This window comes from Stylophora pistillata, chromosome 7 (assembly GCF_964205215.1).
Source record: "Stylophora pistillata chromosome 7, jaStyPist1.2, whole genome shotgun sequence".
Classification (NCBI taxonomy): Eukaryota; Metazoa; Cnidaria; class Anthozoa; order Scleractinia; family Pocilloporidae; genus Stylophora; species Stylophora pistillata.
The window spans coordinates 21,683,222-21,705,716 of NC_142525.1; the positions used below are offsets into that span (position 1 = coordinate 21,683,222).

General features: G+C 39.4%; 1 protein-coding gene across 1 annotated transcript; it reads right to left on the reverse strand.

Annotated features, from left to right (window-relative positions):
* Nucleotides 1-8,415: 8,415 nt before the first annotated feature.
* LOC148727077 (uncharacterized) lies at nucleotides 8,416-12,685 on the reverse strand. Its single transcript, XM_088726426.1, has 2 exons — nucleotides 11,746-12,685; nucleotides 8,416-11,615 (listed from the first exon to the last, which is right to left on the reverse strand). The coding sequence occupies exons 1-2, from the start codon at nucleotides 12,683-12,685 to the stop codon at nucleotides 8,416-8,418; spliced, it is 4,140 nt and encodes a 1,379-aa protein (XP_088582552.1).
* Nucleotides 12,686-22,495: the final 9,810 nt, after the last annotated feature.

The following is a 22,495-nucleotide window of genomic DNA, read 5'->3' on the forward strand; positions in this document are numbered from 1 at the left end:
CCTCTTCAAAATGTTTGAAGTAGCCCCGACAACACGGGTCAAAAAATATGTAACCTGCTCTTGATAATTTGCCATTCAATAAATTTTCAAACCTTTAATTTCCACGATATCTAAGATAATTTAGAAATCAATGCCTTTTTTATATGAATGATTTGTTGGCATACATGGCAATAGGTGTCATTTCCCTGTTAATTAATATCTTCTGGTGAGGTCGCACGGAAGTTGTTTCCTTTGCCTTGCCCGTGCAACAACAGGGAGTATGATCAACAACCCCTACTTCGTTCCCGAGTGGGTGATGGGCAGTGTGGGTATGCTTTGACTTGACGGACTCAAATATCTCTGTTGTTCTCCTTGATTCTCTGCTGCAGAGGTCTTAGTCACACCCTTGTATTCGTTATGACACCCACGGGGAATTTATAAATTACATTATCTTGTTTAGACGGGTCAACAGCACATTTGGTTGTAGTAAATGCGATATTAGCGTCGTCTTCGACTTGAAAACAGTGCGTATGCCTGACTGTTGTAGGCAGCCGTAGACGTATCGATATATTGTAAAAACCGCTTTGAAATCGGTCGAGTGTTGAGTATTTCTGGGCGCGTTCCTGGTCTTTGTCGATCGCCGATCCCTAAAAAGGAGAAGGATCAGGATAATCATTAGAAGAGAAGATATCAGATGAGAGATATTCGTCGCCTTTGAGATGGCAGAGAGTTTTTCTAGGAGAGCTTTGCATTCTAAAGGTTAAAAGATGGTGTCGTTCCAAACTACATATTTCATATATCATAAGAACTTCTTTTGGTGAAACGGAAATATAACCACTACAAAAAGTTAATATCTTTCTATTTCAACAATTGCATGCTTTCAAGATAATATCTGGGACCATAGCAAAACCAGCAAAGAGAGTGTGGCGACAGGAATACTAATGAGCAGGAAAATAGTACTACGTTTGAAACCTCATATATCGCCCGGCCGTACTTATGGCCGCAACGTTCGTTGTGTGTGGGAGGTATAAGGCTTGCGAAAAATCACTCACCTCTCTCTTTTGCTGCCTTCACGTGCCATGTTGAAGGCCAGGCCGAAGAAACCTTGTGCATGCATTTGGTTACTAATAAGAGAAACTTATAAAACTATAATCGTGCAAACCCATTTTCAAGCTACGGTCAGGGAAAAAAACATTTTTAAGACGTTGACTTTTTTGCGTCGCTTTAAAGATTGCAATTTAATGTCTCCCATGGATTTCTAGAGAATTGTTGCGCAGGGAAATCCTTGTTATTTAGCTTATTCGTGCTATTCTAACGCTGTTTTTCTTTTCGTTTTAAAATTTGGTTCACCTTGACAATTTAATAACCTTGACCTTACTCTTCCAAGTGCTTACCAAAGCTTCGGTAGATCTGGGCATGTTTAGAGATAGTGGGATCATGTAATTGAGCCTTTGGGAAAAATCCTGAAATCCAATTATTCGACACGAGCGACATGGTTTCATTTGCACGTGGACAAGAGATTAGGTTTAGCTTTGGTATTAAGGAATTTTAATTCCTTAAATCGCTTCAGTTCTATCGGTCTTGTTCCTAGATAAGAAATTAGGCTTAAGTTGTAGTTCAACCTGTATCTTAAAAAGAAAACCGACTGTGTAAGGAACGTGTATAGGCAAGGAATTCCTTCCGTCAACCACACCTGTGATGTTGGTCAGCTTTACCATCATCTTATCCTCTGCGCAAAACCTTCGCAATTCCGTAAACGTGATTTGCTCAGCTTTTCTCCTTGAGGCCTGTAATTAACAAATTAAGTACAATAGGAAATAATTGAGTGGAAATCCACAGATTCACGGTTTTCTTTATGCGTGCGATCCATGACCAGCCTTATTTGTTGACGTGATTGGAAGATTGTTTAAAACAACAGTAACTAAAAAATCAGAAAGCTTTCAACGATTATGAAGCATCGAACCATAATTGCAATTTTTCCCGCGCAGGATAGGAAACAATTCCTGAAAATTGAAACATTGATTCAAATGTAGCGAAATGTCAGGTGTCTCAATTGAAGTTTTCATGACACTCTTCAGTGTATTGATATTCCTAACCTATTCCAAAAAGTGATCAAAAAGCTATAGTAGTTCATTTAGACGTAAACACAATCTTGAAACAAGCAATTTTGTCCTTGAAATGTTTGCTGTTCAAGTACAGTAAGAATAAGAATTATTTTTTAGGGCTAGAGTCGTCATTTGTGATTAAGGGAAGCAAGCGATATCAGGTCACACGCATCCTCGTCATGTCCATTATACTTTAGCTGAAATAAGTAAGTAAGTAAGTAAGTAAGGACTTTATTTATAGAGGGGGACACGTAACAGCTGAAAAGCTGACAAACCTGTGGCCCTCTAACTAGATTATACAGCATTACAAAAAACTGATTTTAAATAAATATATAAATAATTACAAAATTCTATGATAGAAATAGCAGGATATATTAAAAATATTCAGAAAGATAAAATTAATTTATAAAAAATTAAAATTAGATAATGTGCTATTGCTTAATATTGTTTCAAAGTTGTCCAGGTTTTTATATGAGCTTATAAAATGCTTTTTCACAGCTGTTTTGAATAGTTTTATACTAGGCTTATTTTTGATATCATGGGGAAGGCTGTTCCATAACTTAACTGCGTCAACACTGAATGCCTTGCCACCATCGTTATTTCTTAGGTATTTGGGACACACTAAATTTAAATTGCCATGTCTAGTAGACCTATTGTGTACAGAACTGTTCGTCTTGAGCAAGTCTCTGATGTAAATCGGAACATCGCCTTTAAGGCTCTTAAAAATCATTGTACACTTATTTAGTTTGATTTCATCAAAAAAAGGCAACCAGCCTACTTTACTAAAGTTTACAACACTTCTAGAATAAGAGTCCACTCCAAGAATTACTCGGGCAGCCCTTTTCTGTAACCTTAGGAGACAGTGGAGTTCTTTAGCGTCGCAGATATTCCAAACCATGCTCCCGTACATAAGGACGGGTTTAATCAAGGCGTTATAGTATAAGAGTCTTTCTTTTATTGGAAGGTATCTCTTTATCTTTTTCAATAAACCAATACGCTGAGAAAGCTTGCCCTTTAGGCTAGAAATGTGGTCACTAAATGTAAGATCTTGATCGAGTGTTACACCAAGCAATTTATAAGAGGTTACTTGTTCTATTTCGGCCCCATCAAGGGTCACTGACAGGTGATTGCCATCAACTAATGATGAATGTAGCCTCTTTCCGGTGATAAGTAATGCTTTGGTTTTAACGGCGTTTAGGACCATCCCATTTTCGCTAGACCATTTACTTAATTTATCCATGTATTCTTGAATACATGGATAAATTAATAAAATACAACGATAATCAATAGAAATAAATACAACGATAATCAATAGAAATAAAATGTTTTTTTATTCAGAACTGAAAACACAAATATTTTCAGCCTAGTATCGACATGGAAATTTCTAATCTCCTATTTCTAATTTCTAATCTCACACCCACGAGCCGAAGGAAGCGTCCGCGGTAGGTTAATCGTCCATGATTGTTGGAGAAAATGATGAACACGATGGTAGAAGTTAAAAATGAAGTAATTTTTTAAACAAACCGCCGTGCTAATCCATTCTATGAAGCATGCAAGGCTTGACTAAAAAAAGAGTTAAGGCGTCCTTCACCTTCATGGAAGCCCTCTTGTTGCTGGATAAGCCGAGCGCCTCGCCGCGCTGCGGTAGGTGACGTGTGCAACAAAGGCAATGATAAATCTCGAAAAGTGTACAAACAGAAAGATATATTGCCAAGACTATACTTCAAAACATGAATCCATGTCTATATTAGTCAGTATTAGAAACTTCTTCGCTGTTCGTGAGCTCCGCGTATTGCCCTCCAGTGTTGTCGACCTTAACGTGGGCGAGGGATAATAATGAGCTTTTGCACTAAGGTAACAATGCAAAATATCCACGATAAGGAAGATTTTTGGTCAAACAAAATACAAACCATAGAAACCTCGTTAACCAACAATGTAATTCAAAAGGAGAAAAATGTTGGATATGTTGAAGGTGGCGACGAGGGGCATGTAAATATAAATCAATCTGTTCAACTTATTAAAGTATGACCATTGACTCGAGAAAAACTTGAAAAATTCAATGTACTCTAAGTTCCATTGATCACCGAAAGACTGCATCACTTAGGAAGAGTTTATTCGCTATGGGGAAAGCAGCGATTAGCAATAATGATTACGGGCACAATTATCATTATTCCTACACAGCCTATTTACAAAAAAAAAAAAAATTAAGGCTATTATTTCTGCGGTTCAGCTCAATGACTTTTACAATCCAAGAGGTACCAGTGCATTTTCGAAGGTAAGTTCCTTGGGGGTTCCGAGCCAACGCATTCATTTAATATGTTTCGTGACCCATAGCCACACTGCTTTGTAAATCGACCATTGCGACAGACGTGCAGGACCCCAGGGGCGAAATTCCCGCTTTGCGCGGGACTGGATTAAAGAAAAGATCCTGAGGTCTTCACAATGCAACAACTTTGTTCAAATCCAACGTTCTTCGGATCCGAGCGAGAAAAAGTGGTTCTAGAACACGAAGTAAAGACTTACTCCAAACCTTGCAGAGAAGAATAGCATAAATCGTTAAATTTCGTGTGTTTTAGGGATAACCAAAAAATAAAGTTAACGTGGTATAATGTAATGCTTCCATCGGAAGTAACTTTCTATAAAACTGGCCGCGGATTTTTAAGCAAATTAAGATAAAAGGGTTAAGAATAAAAGAAAGTGAAAAGCAGAACTTTCATATCTGAGGAAGTACGCCCCACAAATGCCGACCATTAAAATAAAAGTGTTGAAGTAATCATACAGTTGGATTATCGTATTAGTAGTTTTCGCTTTTCGAAAGAAGGCTCTTGAGCCGCAAACATTTGTTCCTGTTCCGTTAGTCTGTTAAAAAATGCTCGGAGGTGTTTGCTGTATGGAAGTTTTCGGGCATTTTATTGATTTTACTATTGCAAGTCATGGCCTTAACACTAATTAACAATGTATACCTTTAAAACTCAATAAGGATAAATATGATTCAACGCTCCCATATAGCCGCGAAACGCAAAAAAGGAAAAAAAAAAAAAAAGAAAAAGAAAAATTGTTTCCCTAACGCAGCTGCATTGAAGTCGACTGGGTCACTATTACTCGGCTGATCATTTCTCGCAGATATTAACATTTCGCGGCCGTACTGATGGAGGATTTTTCAGCGGTAGTGAGCGATTCTTACTGAAATATTGTTAAAAGACCACGAAAATGTTTTGATTTGTTGAGGAGTTGGGGGCAAAAGCCACGCTTACATTTACCGAGTTCAGAGGAAGACGCTAATAGTGTGGGTAACTGGATTTTTAACTCTTCTTTATTCTGAGTAACACAGGCCCGTTTCATGTAGTCAACAATCTAAATACTTAAATACTACTATTACAACTTCTCTTATTGCTGACTTATTCAAATATTAACTGGCACACGGACTCCATCGATAAAGATGAAGGAGCATATAGACCGAATGACTTCTGAAGACCAAACACCACTTAAGATTTCCGCAAATGAAAAAACCAGAATAATGATACATAAAATTGATGGATGTTATCGCTTGCGTGCTTTACCCATTCAGTAAAGAAAACGATACGAAACAGAGCGATAGTATTGGCAGAGGGAAAAGGTGAGGGAGGTTTTGCCTTTCTTTACACTAGTATAATTTCTCCGGTCATTACAAAGACGCGCGCTCTGATTAGTTGAGGATTGCGTCAACTTACTAGGGACCTTAAGAAACCACGACAGCGACGGCGACGGCAACGAGGACGTGGAAAAACAAGAGATCTAATTGGCAGAAAAATAGCTCAGCACCTGCGTTTTGAAACTTTGTACATTTCTTAGCCGTCCTATGCAAAACAACAACGTGAAATCACCAAAATTTGCGTCGTCTGCGAACCGAAATCGCGACGGCATATTATTTTAATTCCCATTTGGAACTCAACGGCTACTTTATACGTCATGCTGAAGTTAAGCTGTGGCGCTGTACATGTATGAGACAGTAAGCTCCTGCAACCATTTTTGAAATTCTAACTAAGAGTAGAAATTCATTTTTTAATCGAAGTCTTCCTTGGCGTTGGCGTCGCCGTCGTGGTTTCTTAAGGTCCCCACTACTTTACCCTTATCGCCATAAAAGTCAAATAAAGTGAACAAAGCCCATTTGCAATTCCTTGCTCACTTGAAATGAGCTGTTAATCTTCTGATTATGTGACTATTGCTCGCATCATGTAATGCACGGGTGGCCCTCATTCTTACTTTCAAAATGGCGGCGCACGTCTTCATTGGGAAAAACGTTTTATCTTCAGCCAAAATGCCATGCTATTGCTATTTGAACTTTCCTGCAATACGTACCAAAGAAATAAATTTTTTTCCAGTTTTACAAATTGAGAGTATGCTGAAATCAGTGATCCGGCCACAATTTTAGCATTGTCTTCAAAAAGTTCCTAGTCCTTCTTAGTTTGCGAAGGCGCTAACCAGAGATAACGGTTCTGTCCTGGTGTACCGGTTCACAAGGGAATTACCATTGTTCTTTCTTTGTTTAGGAGTCATTGATTAGCTGTTGTGTATTGTTCGGTCTTTTGTATCGGCTCTTGTGAACCGTTACACGAGGACAGAACCGAGATAACGGTCATATCAAAGGAAGAAAACTATCTTTTGATTCTGTAACCACGAAGCGATGACCACTATGTCCGCGATGCTTCTGTGAACATGGGTAGTTATATCAGTAAAATGGACCCTAAAACCCGAACCGCGTTCGGGATAAAAAAATAATGAAATTTTGTACAAGAACAAAGTTATGTCGGAACTTTGATATGATCGGTTACAAAGTAAGGTATTTAGTAGCATTTTTGTAGAATCAAGTAGAAAAGGACAGTTGAATTCGGATCTGCTGAGACATTTCATTCACTTGCTAACGATTTGGTGACGTAAGATGGAACTTTACAGAAGCGAAATCTGAATGTTTCGCGCCGAACAGAGCTCCGAAATGACTTCTGGATAAGTATGCTCATGACTGGACACAAATTAGCTTGTGAATTCCAAAGAGTTCTTTTCCCTAAAAAAATTAGAAACACTTCCCATAAATTTCCTGTTAAGAGAGGATCAATATTCAGCCCGAAAAATTCCTAGTTCACATCACGGAAGTCGTTTCGACTTCTTCTGGCAAAGTTTAAAAGAAAAACGTAAATAACATTTCCCTGTGCACGATGACAATGCAACTAATTATCGAGAAAGTTATTTATTGTTGAATGATTAGGGCATCGACTTCGTTGTCGAGTTTTGTGTGAACGTAATTGGATTTTTTTCTTGTAATAGCTAAACAATGCAATGGCATCTCTCCCCTTTTTATCTGTAACGGCTGTGCCCAGAGAGCTTCAGGCATTTGTGCGTCAGAATATGGGAATCTGACAGTTTACAGAGTTGGCAAAAAGGTTCGCACTAACAGACACCATTTGCTTGAGATGCATACTTCTTTCACAAATTGTGGGCCTTATACCTTTTCTTTTTCATTTATTTAAATGAGAATATAAGAATAAAGGCTTATTTCCAAAAAAACAACATTTAATAACAACAACATTACCACGCCATCTTGAAGGCGTGCTCATTCCTTGTTGTAACCACAATACATTGCGAACATAATCGTGACGCGACGTCACGACATGTGTAACGACATCCGCGTCACTCCCCCCTGTTGACCAGGATAAACGAATGAACAGACTTCCTAGATTTGCTGGTCAACAAATTCCCTTAAATCGTTTGAAAGAAATGCTAACAACAACAAGAGTTCAAAGTCCCCTAAGTTCCTTAGTTCAAATTCTTTATCCACGCCTTCCGTCTTCGGTCTGCTCCTATCGCGGCTACCCTTCTCGGGCGGTCACGTCTAAGTTCAGGGTGTTGTTCAGGTCTCGCACTACTGACAGCAAGGTCAGGCTCTGCTCTCCTGGGAGATATAATTGTTTCCGGTTCTTCATTTCTGCAACGGACTTCTAAGGGGTAAAGGCGTTGTACTGGACGTCTGAGTTTAGTGAGTCTTCCTGTCTTAGTTTTAACTCGAACAACGGCTCCTCTGACGCGACCATCAGATCCCGTGACGAGCGCTTCAACCTTTCCAATGCGCCATTTTCCTCTCGGCTGGTCTTCGGCATGAACAATAACCACATCTCCAATGGATACGACTCGGTTACTGGAGTGCTGAGTAACATTACGATGGGAATTTCGCAATTCGAGTAGATATTCGTTCCTCCATCTCTTCCAAAAGTGGTTCATGACATTGCTTAGGTGGCACATTCTTCTGTTCAAATCTTGCGGTTGAACATTTGTGTCGCTGTCTTCAGCTTCACTCGACCTATCGTCCGGTAGGCTCATGATTCGATGACCACACAGAAGATGTGAGGGCGTAAGGGGGTTCTTCATAATCTTCACTTGATACATATGACAAAGGTCTGCAGTTGAGGATCATTTCAATTTCTATAATCACAGTCAATAGTTCCTCATAATTAAGTCTAGCTCGACTGATAGTCTTCTTCAAGCACCTCTTAACTGACTTCACAAGCCTCTCAAATACTCCGCCCCACCAGGGAGCCTTCTCAAAGTTGAATGTCCACTTCATATGTTCCTTTGCGAAATGTTGCTTCACTCCAGGGTCGTTAAAGATTCTTGTGATTTCTCGGGCTGCAGGTTTGAACGTTCTACCATTGTCAGACACCACCAAGGAGGGTCTTCCTCGTCTCGCTGTAAATCTTCTAAAGCTTCTCAGGAACGCGTTAGTTGTTAGATCTGGTACAAGATCCGAATGGATGGCTCTAGTGACGCAGCACGTGTAAAGGCAGATCCAAACCTTCTGCTGAGGACTGTTAAGGCTCTTGACATAGAGGGGTCCGACAAAGTCAATTCCGACATAAGTAAATGGTGGCTCCTCCTTTACTCTGAACTCTGGAAGTGGTGGTGGAGGAGGTGCCACGTATGGTCTTCCTTCAAGTCTTCGACATACAACACACTCATACAACAGCTTCCTGACGAACTGTCTACCCTGCACTATCCAAAATCTTGATCTCAGTTCGGTAAGGGTTGACTTTACACCACCATGCATCACTCGCTTGTGGCTATCTCTAACAAAGAGGGATGTGATGTAGTGACTCTTGTCCAGCAAAATTGGGTACTTTGCCGATGCGGGTAACTGTGCCTGTGACAAACGACCCGCGCATCTCATGATTCCATGTTCATCTGTGAATATGCCAAACTGTCTTTTCCAAATTTCAAACTTGGAGTTCTTGCTCAAAGACTTCTGTATTTCCTTGATCCAGAGTTTTTCTGCTACTGCTATATCTTGACTAGTCAGTTCCTCCTGTGTTTTAACATTCTTCTCCAACCTCAATTTCAAGATCTCCACAAATCGATGGACAAGGGCGGTGACTCTGAAGAGTCGCTGTAAATTACTGTAGTCTTCACATGTCACAATGTTAGCAATGCTAATAGTTTCTACCACTACTAGAAATGAGTAGGTTTCAGATTTCCACTCTTCCTTGTCTCTAGCCTTCATCTCTTCTAAGCATTCTTGTGGAAGTTGTCCAGTGTCAAACTCCTCACTTCCTGTTTCTGCATTATCACTCAGCCAGGTGGGCCCTTCAATCCATAAGGCACACACTGACAGTTCTGACGGGCTCAACCCTCTTGAGGGTATATCAGCTGGATTGTTCTTTCCACGGCAATGCCTCCAGCTGTTCACTGGCACAAGTGTTCTAATTTCATTCACTCGGTTCTGGACGAATGGTTTCCATTCTCTCCTTTCACCTTTGATCCAAGCTAGTGCTACCTTTGAATCAGTCCAGCAAGTCAGGTTAATTATATCCAATTCAGGCTTTAAGGCTTCTCCGACGTGGCTTATCAGTCTCGCCAATATTAAGGCGGCAAGAAGTTCTAATGTCGGGATTGTCTCTTGTTTCACTGGAGCAACTCTGGATCGCGAGGCTAAGAATTTGACATAACTTCCCGTGGTTGTTGTGACATGTAGGTATATCACTGCTGCATAGGCTTTGCTGGATGCATCTCCAAATCCATGAAGACTACAAGAAACAATCTTCTCTGTGACTTCTTGGAAATAGCATCTTGAAACTGTGAATGAGCTTACATATTGCAATCCAGTGGCTAGTTTCAACCACTCGTTCTTCAATTCTCCTTCTAGAGGTTCGTCCCAGCCGATCTTTGCCTTACAAAGTTCTTGAAAGAATATCTTGAACTCTGTAATGATGGGCGACAGGAATCCAATTGGATCATAGAACTTTGTTTTGACACCTACAACATTTCTCTTAGTAGGTTCAATGTTCCTTGCAAGGGTTGCTATCTCCCTCAAATCGAGCACAAACTGGTCACTGACAAAATTCCATCGCACACCAAGTACCTTTTGTTCTGCACCAGATGTATCGTCTGTAGTTCCCAGCATGCTCTTTGCATATGTCTTGTCTTCTTCGATTACAGAATCTTCCTTGGAAGGGTCTGAAGGTGACTTCATGTGATCAGTGTTGGCAGATATGGCAGGAGCTGAGATACGTGCTTCATTCTGCTGAATTCGCTCGGTTAGCTGACTTGAATTCGACATAAATTTCCTCAGGTTAAATCCTCCTTCAGCGAGTCTGAGTTTGCACTTGAGGTACAGTTCATATGCTGCATTGTCGTCCGCAGCTCCAGAACTCAAGTCATCCACATAGATGGAGCGAAGGAATTGGTCTACAAACTCTGGGTCCTCATTCTTGTATCCTTCAATGTGATGTTTCAAGGTTGCATTGAGTAGAAATGGACTAGAACATACTCCGAAGACGACTCTGGTGAACCTTAGCACCACGATCTCTGGGTTCTTCTTCTCAATGTCATCCACCCACAAAAACCTTAGCACATCTCTGTCTTCCTCTGCAATGCCAACCATAAGGAATGCCTTTTCCACATCACCAGTAAGTGCTATTCTGCTAGCTCGAAATCTCAGGAGAATGTCAAAAATGTGCTCTGCAAGGGGTGGTCCTGTGTACAGACAATCGTTCAGGGCTGTACCATTAGATCTGGCTGAGGCGTCATATACGACTCTTAATTTGGTTGTTGCCTTATCTCGTCTTATAACTGCATGGTGCGGAAGGTAATGAGTCTTCCCAACTCCACCATCACCTGGCCTCTCTACAACTTCAACTATGCCATTTTTCAGCTGCTCTTTTATTACTGAATCATACTCCATCAAGACTTCAGGATCTTGGTTCAGACGTTTGAGTAGGTTACTCAACCGCTTTATGCTCAGTTCGTAGTTATCAGGAAGAATTGGGTGTGGCAGCTTCCATGGCAAATGCACTACGTATCGATCATTCTCAAAGGTTATCCTCTCTTCAAATTCTTCATACACAGATCTTGGTCTGACACCCAACGACTCTAGGTCCCAGAACCTCTGCAGGCTTCCATCAAGGCTCTCATTTGTAATGTCCACAGGTTTTGTAGCCGTCTTCAGAACATGCGTTGTCACAAAGTTGTTCTGCTGTTGGTCATTTTGCATTGCTCCATTTGTTGGTCCTGAGAGGACCCACCCAAGTCTTGTCTGAATTGCAGTGGGACCGTCCTTCCCCCTGTTGCACCTTCCCAAAGACTAATTGCCAATACTGGTCTGATCCAACTAATATGTCTACCATTATGTCATCTTCACCTGTGGAGTAGTCAGCCAGTTTGAGTCCCCTTAAGTGTGGATGAGTAACACTGGCATGTACAATGGATTGGCTCTGTAGAGAATCGCAGATGAGTGGTACAACAAATGCTGACAGTTGCATATCTTCTCCATGCTTAGTACTGACACACAGGTTAACAACATCCACACTTTGAATGTTCTCTTCAGTTGATCCAAATGTTTTCACAGAAATAGTCTGCGTTCTCTCACTTGGTAGTCTTAGCTTGTCTTTTACTCTGGTGGTCACATAGGATCTCTGGCTGCCACTGTCTAAAATTAGTCGGGCTAGAAACTTCTCATTAGGTTGACCAGGTCTGTAAATTGCTGCCTTGGCAGTCTGAAGCAGGATGGGTGTTGATGCATTGACATACAGAACTGTGGGCCTCCCATTAGATTCTCCTGGAGGGCTGCATGATGTTTGGCTCTGAGGTGAGGAAGCTGATCCCTCAACAGTTGGAGTGTGTAGAGACTTGGCTTCATTGTTAGTGTCGCTCGTACAAATACTGATGTGGTGTTGACGTCCGCATTTGAGGCACTTCATTCTTGAACTGCAATTCTTACTTATGTGATTCCTTTTTAAACAAACAAAACATCGTCCTGCTCTTTTCAAAATCTCTTTCCTCGCTGCAATGCTTGTCACATTCTTACAGGCATTAGATGCATGATCCTTTCGGCAGTATGTGCAGGTTGGCTTGGACCCGGTGGCAAATAACGCTGCATCTGTTGACAATGGCACTCCCTTGCGACCTCTGTTGTAAGGAGGTTTGTTTGAGGATTGGTCAGTTGGGCTAACATTGTTCCCATTGGCTCGTTCTCTAGCTTCAAGTTCACTTCTGAAGACATCCAGAATGTGATCGAGATCCCACTCATCCTTCACTTCTCGGGTGATGATCAATCGCAAATCTTGAGGTAACTTACTCATAACAACAGAGGACAGGAGGCTTCCATATGAACTTTAGGATACACCTAATGACTTTAGACTTCTAACTTGAGACTCAATTAGATCATGCAGCTGACGTAGTGCTTGGATGTTAAGGCCTGATTTGACTGAGTTTATGTTTAACAGAGTCTCCATGTGCCTATTGATTATCAACTGTTTGTTCCCAAACCTTCTCTTCAAGATGGCAACGGCCTCATCATAATTTGCAGCAGTAAGGGACAATCCAGAAATGGCTTCACAAGCTGACTTCACAAGAAGAGAGTTCAGGTAATTGAGTTTATCTATGGGAGCTAGTTTGGTATTGTTGTGCACAGAAGATTCAAATGCATCCCAGAACGAGGGCCACTTGCTTATGTCTCCATCAAACTTTCTCAGGTCTAGTTTAGGTAATTTTACTTGTGTTCCTAAGCTATATGTATTGGAAATACCTGATGTGGAAGGAGTCAAGGGTGTTTCCGAAGTCGCTACGACATTTCCGACATTTCCATGCGACGTAGAAGTCAGATGAACTACTGAAGCCATCGAAACATTCTCGGTCGATGTAGGAGGAGTTAAATGTGTTTCCAAACTCAATGTTTCATCATCTCCAGGTAATTTAGAAGAACTTGGATATGTTTCCGAAGCCATCGAGACATTTCCAGGTGAGTTAGATTTTCCTTTAGACGTTTCTGCAAGTGACGGTGCGATTGCAAGTTTAGACGAGGGGGTCGATAGGCTAGGAGTCAATGCTGCATCGATCCTCATTATTGCCAACTGCGTAAATTCCACGAATTCGTCCGCTTCACAAATTTCTTCATCTATTTGACCTTCGCTGACAACTGTGAGGATGTCTTCATCTAAATTTCGAATTGTGCCGAGCTTCTCTTGTAGCAGGAGTTTCTGCTGTCGCAATCTTGTAATATTGATGGCCGATGGCTGATCCTGTTCTTCAAGGGTTTCCAAAATCTCTTCTACAGACGAAATAATTTTCCTTGTCGACGCTCTGTGGCCCGTACGGATCTTCCGTTTCCTTGCCAACTTTCCAGACATGAAGATAGACGCGATTAATCCAACAAAAGATTCAAATCAAAACATCAAGAGACTCACGCTTATCTTGTTCAATTCAGTTTCCAGAAGATCTCTGATCGCAATCCGTTTTTATCCGACTCGGTGGACCATGTAGAATATTCAAATTTTAACAATCTGTTGTTGTTCTCGTAGTTCGCGGTTCGCTCAATCATTCGAGACAGAATAAAGGTTCATTTCCAAAAAAACAACATTTAATAACAACAACATTACCACGCCATCTTGAAGGCGTGCTCATTCCTTGTTGTAACCACAATACATTGCCAACATAATCGTGACGCGACGTCACGACATGTGTAACGACATCCGCGTCAGTTGCGGTTTAACGCGCATATGTTCAAGCACCCCCAAAACGTTTCCAATTACGTTACGTTGCGTGACATTATTAATTACCAGGAGAATAAGACCTGTTCTCTTGTATTAAATTACTTTGACGGTCATAAGGCGCCTTTCTTTGTATTTATACTTACAGAAAATGAGTTATCATTGTAAATGATAAAAGTATTTAGATTATCAGTGTGGAATCAAGCCTTAAGTAGCTTCTTTCGAATGTATCTTTTGCATTACTTGAGTGTGAGAAGGTGGTAATGTAATGTGTACTTCACTTGCAGATTTTTCAGGCCAAAAATGTTTTGGAGAAGCTTATCAAACATCTTGCAAAACTTTTGACCTGTCTATTTACATTTTACAAGCTATAGGTCACTACAACGGAGACCGAATTTAATTTGGATATTTAACAACTCAATATGGTTAAATTACCTAGTTATTTGTTTACACACTTTGCATCATTTTGCTCGCTCAGGTCACCAACACTTCTGACATTTTCGAAAGGAAGCAATGCGATTCAGAGCATCAAAAATTGCACAGTGAATGGAAATAGCAATGTTTGACAAATATATTGTTAAAAATCCAAAGTGTCGGGTAACAGCTACATTTTTTTTCGCGCGAAATCTCACCCGTTTTTCAACGCCATTTTGCGTGGTCTGTAAGGATGTTCTTTCAATGGCTCAAGTAATCCCAAAATCGATGTGCCCGAAAAAATTTACTCACCAGAATTGAATAAGAATAGCTTTCCTTACAACGTGTGAAGTTTGGCGTTGATTGATTTCATTTTAAGTCTTGATCGGAGCTTGGTTTTCGCAGTTAATTTTTGACTGTGCGACATGCGGAGCCTGAACTCAGGTAACCTGAAACCGCGTTTTCAGATTTTCGTAAATTTATGAAAAGTTAAGAATCGCTGGAACTTAAAAACATGATTTTTGAAAAGGGTTTACTGAAAGGTTTCTTTGGGCGAAATATGAGCAATTCCCCAAAATGGTTAAAAGAGTCATTCAACAAATTGAGCAAGAGATATCATAGTTTTCCTACAGCTGTGGTAGTAATTTGCATAATGGTGATCGATGTACTGAACAACCGTATGTACATTTTCGACACTGATTTTATTTTCTCTTTGCCCTCACGCAACTCTGAATGTATGATTTCCCTTTTACTTAATATCTTGTGGCATAACAGCTAAAAGTTTCCAAAATTAAAGTTGATTTCAAAACCTTTTTCTACCTGGCAGGGAATAATTAGATTAGCGTTTGTTTACACAACATATATCTTCGCTCGCTCAGGACACAAACATCTGTGGTATTTTGAAAAGGAAGCGTTCCGATTCAATGCCTCAAATTTTACTCAGGTATTGAATAATGACATTTTATTACGAATATCTAGTTAAAAGTTTAAAAAATTATGTACCAGGTATACTTTTATCGCGTTAAATTTTACCTATTTTTCGCCCCATGTACAGCACTTTTTGAGGGTGTTGCTTAAGGGACAAAAAAAAATCACAATATAACTGTGTACGGGAAAAATTAACATAACACAAACAAATGGGAAGACTTTTTCTTAAAACGTGGGAAGTTTGGTGTTAACTGAATTCATTTTAAGCCTTCAACGGAGCTTGGGTTTTGCAGTGAATTTTGGACAATTTGCCAGGCGGAAAACCGCACTTAAACCGCGTTTTCAAATTTTCGCAAAGTTCTGAAAAATTAACAGTAGTCGGAACTTTTAAACTTGATTTTTGAAAACAGTTTACCAAAGGGTATCGTTGTGCAAAATATGAGCAATTCACCAAAATGTTCGCTGACGGACGATTCTCGATCCTTACAGGCAGCCATTCTTAATTATGGTTTTCTTTTCAAGGCAGCAGCTCGAGCTTATTGACGTGTTTATCTCTTAAATTCCAAATTATGAATGATGGAGATAGTGAGAAGTAGCTAAATCATACCGATCGACGATCTTAGTTTCAGGGATAATTCTCTTGTTACGAACTCATGGGAAACTTAATAACCTTACAACAAAGGGTAATAATGATTCTAAAATCCAGCACAGAAGCCACAGTCTTGAAAAAAGAGAACGAGACATATAAGAAAAATCTACTCTTTCACTGCATCTGGTAAATAAACCCTTCGAGCAGTTAGTATGTCGACTGGTAGTGACCGCGGATGGGATATTGTTCAAAAAATGAATATTTGGCCGAGAAGCAAAGCGACAAGCCTTTTAATGTCACTATCAATGGACTTAGTGATGCACATTTGTCATCGCCTTGACTTTGCTAATTAACTTTATCAATCAACTATTGCTTAAATTGGAACAAAAAACATTTCGTTTATTTAGTTGATTTAGACCTTCCTTGAGCCTATTCTATTGGTTCACTATGATATTTGTCGCTCCCGCTAGTGTCGGCCATTCTGATAAAGATATTTTCTCCCACCCTATATTATCAAATGGAAAAACATCCTTTCTTTTACTTTCCCATTTTTTCTTTTTCTCTCTCATTCCAGATTAGTTGAGCTCGACAAAACCTTAACAAGAGTCAAGAGAATATGAACTGACATTTTCTTTGCGAGAATAAAGATTCAGTTCAGGTGACGTCATCTTAGAAATGGCCGATTGTGTCAAAATCAAGGAACTTGAAATCAAAACGAACAGTATATTAATATTTCGGCCAGTCTCGAAAGAACTTCTCTCTTGTGCTTATACAAATCAGCATGAATTTCTCTTCTACCTCTTTTAGGAGCCTTCAATTTGATTTTAAGTTTCCTTCCAACACTCTTTAACTATTTTCCTGTCATCGTGCTTGACTTTATCGTATTGAATTTTTGTTGTTCTTCATATCCCGTTTTATTGACCTTTTTCTTTGTTAATTTGTGTGAATTTGTCAGGACGCGCTAACAGCTGGGCGTTTGAACATGACCACATTCGCCTAGGATACTCAATCGGCTCCTCAGTGGGCGATTAGGATAAATTAATCACTATGATAGATATTTTCCCTACTCGGTTATCTTTATACTCTTTTATTTATTAAGGCAAGAGGTGAAACAGTTTCGTTAGAGTAGTGTAGTCATCTGTTTGGAGTCATTTCACTGATTGTCAATGGTGAAACAAAGACTATGCATCAACGTATTGACGTGACGGGACTTTTTATGCACGATTATCTTGAAAAGATTATGAAGCCAACAAAAAGTGAAACAAGACGATCTAAGATTGTCAGTCGAGCTCCACATTTACCTCATTTGATTTCTGGTTTGATTCTACTGAGACCTTCGCTAAATCATCGGATTCTTTTGCTATTTTGAGTTCGCGGAACGACCCGCTTCGAAATATACGCTCATTAAACACGCCATCTTTTAGAGTGGGTCTACCGCGAACGGTTTGTGGGTCTGTATGTTTGAGCGTACAAAAGATGATACTATTTGTTAACATAATGGACATTCGGCCATCTTCGATATCGTGGAAAGAAGGTTGCGCTGTTATTACGTGTCTGCGGTATTCTGCATTGCACGTGACTGAGCTTTGAGAAGAAATACGAGGGTAAACCCATAGTCGGTCGCCCGACTAATAAATATCAATAGGCTTGCTTGCATGATGTTAAATTATTGTTTTAGTATAGAAACCGTGTCAACTAAACGTCACTACTGGACGAAGTTTCCAGAGAACATGCTGTTCTCGTTTTTACATGTAAATACGAGAATTAAAAGTTAAGCCCAAAGCTGCAAAACTATTATCTCAATTATTGTCTGTCTAATCGATCATTAGACAAATGGAGGCAGGTGTTGCAGATTTCCGTGAGAGTGGAAAATATTTAGCAAGCTAGCCTCCTTCAGCGTGAAAATAAAAAGCAGTGCCACATAGCATTGGAAACAATCAGGACTCGTGTCAGTTTACCGGCTCCAAACCGGGATGGAAAAGGCCAAAACTTGTCAGGTAGATAAAACCAAAAAGTATTTTCTTACAGGCAAAAACGAAAACGAGAAAGATCTTGGGTTAACAACACCATCGAATGACACTAAACGTTAAGCTTTCTTATGCGTAGCTAATCATAAACTTAGCAGTAGAAAAAGCTTTACATCGCTTTGTATCATTCCACGGAAAGATGCCTGGTTCAGAACATTTTTCTAGTTTGTTATCATAGCTATAATATGTTTAAAATTAATGGCGTATTCTTTTAGGTGTGTAGCATTTTGGAGAGCAATAGGAAGGGAGTAGACAGAATCACTCTATCAGGTCTCGTTGCTCTGGCCACTTCCGGCATACTTAAAGGCAGAAACAGACTTTAGATATTTATTCATTTTTTAACGGTTTCATCATATTACGAACATCACGTAATATGAAGTGCCGCAACAAAACAAACAAATTAAGAAAAAAACACACCCGCATACACACAAAGAGCGGTAACTGACCGTTCAAATGACATACTGACCGATTAATTGAGCATGCCCTTGAAGTTGATAATAATAGTTAAACACAATCATAGATAAAAGAGAGAGCGAAACACAACAACCGTGGAATACGTGAGAGACTAGCATAAGAGACAACGCCTTTCACTTATTTCAAATTCGTCTTGGTTTTGATTTCTACGGTCATTTAGATAATGTGAGGTTCAATAGGAGATTTCACCCACCCAACACCATAGAGATTATAAAAAACTAGATCATTTGATAATGCAATTCAAGACTTTTTATTGGCTTAACCATTATGGTATATCAGTCAATATACCATAATCTACAAATATGGCAAGCGTACGTTTCAGCTTAAAATTAAAAGGGAGCTAAAAATTTAATAAAATTTATAATTTAATTTAACGTTTTTAATAAAACAATTATTCCCCTCGCGCTTGTTGGATATGAGATGATTATATCCAACTCGGCGCCACGCGCCTCGTTGGCTATCTATCATCTCATATCCAACGCGCGCTCGTGCAATAATTGTAAATATTACATGGCCGCGCGGGGATACAAATTTTATCTTCGAGCGCTGTAAATATCTCTCACGAGTGAGTGAAGCGATCGAGTGAGAGGTACTTTCAGCACAAGAAGATAAAATTCATATCCCCAAGCGAACATGCAATGTTCTGTTTATTTATAGATACTGATGAAATTTCCACATATAACACAACTTTTTCTTATTCATTTTCGAAACAGCAAAATAGTGCAATTAAAGTGGTCACCTATCCCAAATGCCTGTCACAAAAATGTTATGAAACTCGATTTAAAGTTCTAAAGGAGAAAAAAGACAGTAATATTTACATTTACTATTCCAAAAAGTCAAAATTCTAATGAAGAAGAGAAAAATGCTATAACATCATGTTACTTACCATGGCGACATTAATATCCTCACACGTGAAAGATAAAAATAGTATCTTCACTTCGCGCCAGAAGATATGAGTTTTTAGTAAAAGGAAAAATCCTGGTATTTTATCAGTATCTATATAATAAATAGTATTAATTATGCGGTTAAATTGATAAAATAATACATTTCTTTAGTTTTTGGTTTGAGCTTATGATTTTTAAAAGTCTTACCCTTCAAAAAATGTTTGAGTGCAGCCTGAAAGAATCTTAGAGTAACGGCACGTGGTCTGACCACTCCAAGCTGAAACAAGTTTTAACCAGAAATAACATGTTTAACATAAGACTTTTCTATCAACAGTTACAAATTTTACCCAACTCTTTGTGAGTAATATAAAATCAAGCTTACTTAAAAAAAATCTTTTTGATCTAACTTACTTTCATTTTCAATTAACAAATATAACTATGAGGAAGAAGATGTCTTTTTCATCCCGTCACCGGCGCGGGATAAAGTGACAAGGAAAATACACTGAGCGTAAAGGAGCCGGTCAACTAACTCAATTAACTTAGGTCATGCAAAGTGTTTTATGAATACTGAAAATCTCAATCGCATCATCAAACACAGAAATGTTTTAACATTTCAAGAGAGATTTAATGACTGAGTGGGATGACAGGAAGGAGAAATATCTGGCAGGTCCGTGCAGGATTTGAAAAATCATAAATTAGAACCAAAATTTATAGAATGTACTATGTTTTATCCACGTCATAAATATTTTTTTCCTGACAGTAGCTTTAAAACGTTTGCACCTTAATGTAATTCGACTTTCAAACTTTCCTAATGTATGCTTCATTCTTTGCCTTCTCTCTTTGCTTCTTTCTTTCCCTCTTCTTTCCTCTCTCTCTCTTTCTTTCTTTCTTTCCTTCCTTCCTTTTCATCGAGTTACTGAGTATTTTACAGACCTGTATCATCTTGATCCATAGTCAGGGCTGTAAGCTAAGCGTACCTCATTCTTTTAATTCCAAGTCGTGCATGAGCATATATTCCGGCCGTATTCAAAACCGGTCTCAAATATGCGCAGAACAGAAGAGTGGGTTGATCTGAATTCTTTGACTATTAAGTCAGGCTGCCTGTTCATTTAATTTCTGATTTACCAAGATCGGAGACAAAGTTTTGTTACAGTCACAGTTTCGGCTAATTTCTGATTGTACTCTGTTAGTTGAATGTTTGGTTCATTGACAGTAAGACTATCTATTAATAGAGATATCTCATCCATCGACAGCTAAAAATTTTTTTTTTTTTTGTTACGGCTTGATAACCGAGCAAATTTGATTCATTAGCCATCGTATTTCCAAGGTTGTTGCGTAAGTGGAGACCCTAAACAATTTTCACAGTCACCGTAATGTGAAAAAACCTTGCTGGCTTCTTGACTTTGCTGATTGCCTCTATCTGTCATTTATTCACTCATAGGTATATTTTTAATCAGTTGGTTTCGTCATGCGTTATGCATGATCCGCTATTTGGTAATCTAATGGGAAAACATACAAACATTTTTTTTTTCTCTTTTAACACAGATCAGTCGAGCGTGGCAAAAATATTTTCAGGCCCCGTCCACACGTATCCGGATATTTTTGAATCCGCAACTTTTTCTTTCCGGATACGACTATCGTCCACACGTATCCGGCGAATTCGCAAGCAAATCCGGATATTTTTGAATCCGCTCTCCAGAGTGGAAATTTTTAAATCCGATAACATTTTGGATACGTGTGGACGGTCGAATCCGGATATTTTCTGATACGATGACCTCACAAAATTGGCGCCAGTGTTTACCGCGCAAAGTTAAATATGACCGCCGATCAAAGGCAAATAGTGATTTACGAAGCGATCTAAAATATTGCCATATTTACTCTGGCACGACTCCCAGTCAATGTTCTCCATAGATTTTGCGGCTTTGTACTATATTGTCACGTTCAATAACAACTCTACCTCGTCGTCGCTCCATACGAATGATTCTGGCTTGTTCCCCTTATTCTTCTTAGCTTTCTTGCCTGATTATGACATGTTTGAACTGGTACACGTAAACTGAAACATCGAAATCCCGCGGCTGCTAAATGCCGCAGCGCATGCTCCGTAACCAATATATGTAGAGTCATCCTGGGTACTAGGGTGAATCCGGAGTGAATCCGGATACGTGTGGACGGGCAAATTCGATTTGAATACGCTGTGATCACATAACGTGTGGACGCGGATATTTTCGTATCCGGAAAGAAAAAGTTGGGGATTAAAAAAGATCCGGATACGTGTGGACGGGGCCTGCAGTCTCTTTGATGCTGTAAAATCGCCAATTGTGTCAAAATTCAGGAACCTGGGGTCACAAAGGAAAACTATTTGTATACAAACAATTTTGGCCACTCTGAAAGGAACTAAATTCTGCAAACATCGATGTGTGTCGTTCTGCATAACAAGTCTAATCGACATTTTTCTCTGTTATTATGTGGGAGTTAATAAAGGAGTACTACAACAGTGTGTTTGCCGGAACGTGACCACATTCTTCTAGAATACTCTACAGTTCTCTAAAGCGAATAGGTGTTTAGTTTGTCTGCACTTTTTCAGCCAAGGATTTTATCAGCCGACATACCAGCAAGCCAGAACGGGGTTTATCTATTTTATAACCCTCTCATTAATTTTCACATCGCAATTAAACTGCACGTAAACACAGTAAAAAAGCCCGTGGTGATCTGATGGCGAATGCGCGTGATTGACGCAAGCAAGCAAGTACATTTGATTGGTTTAAATAACTTTATTTTCAGTGTGATTGGACCAAAACTTGTTAAGCTGTCATTTGAAATGAACTTTCATAACGCCCCTTAGATCAAAAACTCAAAACCTTGGCGCTTTTGGTTATCCTTCAAAGACATTGACAGCATATTTTGTTGTCTCTTTTGTACTTTCCTGAACAGCTTTTGCGACCAGCTCCTTAATGTCACTGTCGCTAGACTAAAAAAAAACGAGTTTGTTTTCCTTCCATGTAAATAGGAGAACGGAAAAGTTGAAACTCTTGTGTTGACTATGTTTCTTTTTCACGGAAAAATTCGGAGGACAAATATCGAAGCGGAC

What these genes read in the sequence shown, in the direction of transcription:
- LOC148727077 (XM_088726426.1), bottom strand. Translation starts at nt 12,685, where the DNA reads ATGAGTAAGTTACCTCAAGATTTGCGATTGATCATCACCCGAGAAGTG. An exon ending in ACTGGCTGACTACTCCACAG is followed by an intron (nt 11,616 to 11,745) that starts GTGAAGATGACA and finishes GGGTCCTCTCAG; the next exon opens with GACCAACAAATGGAGCAATG.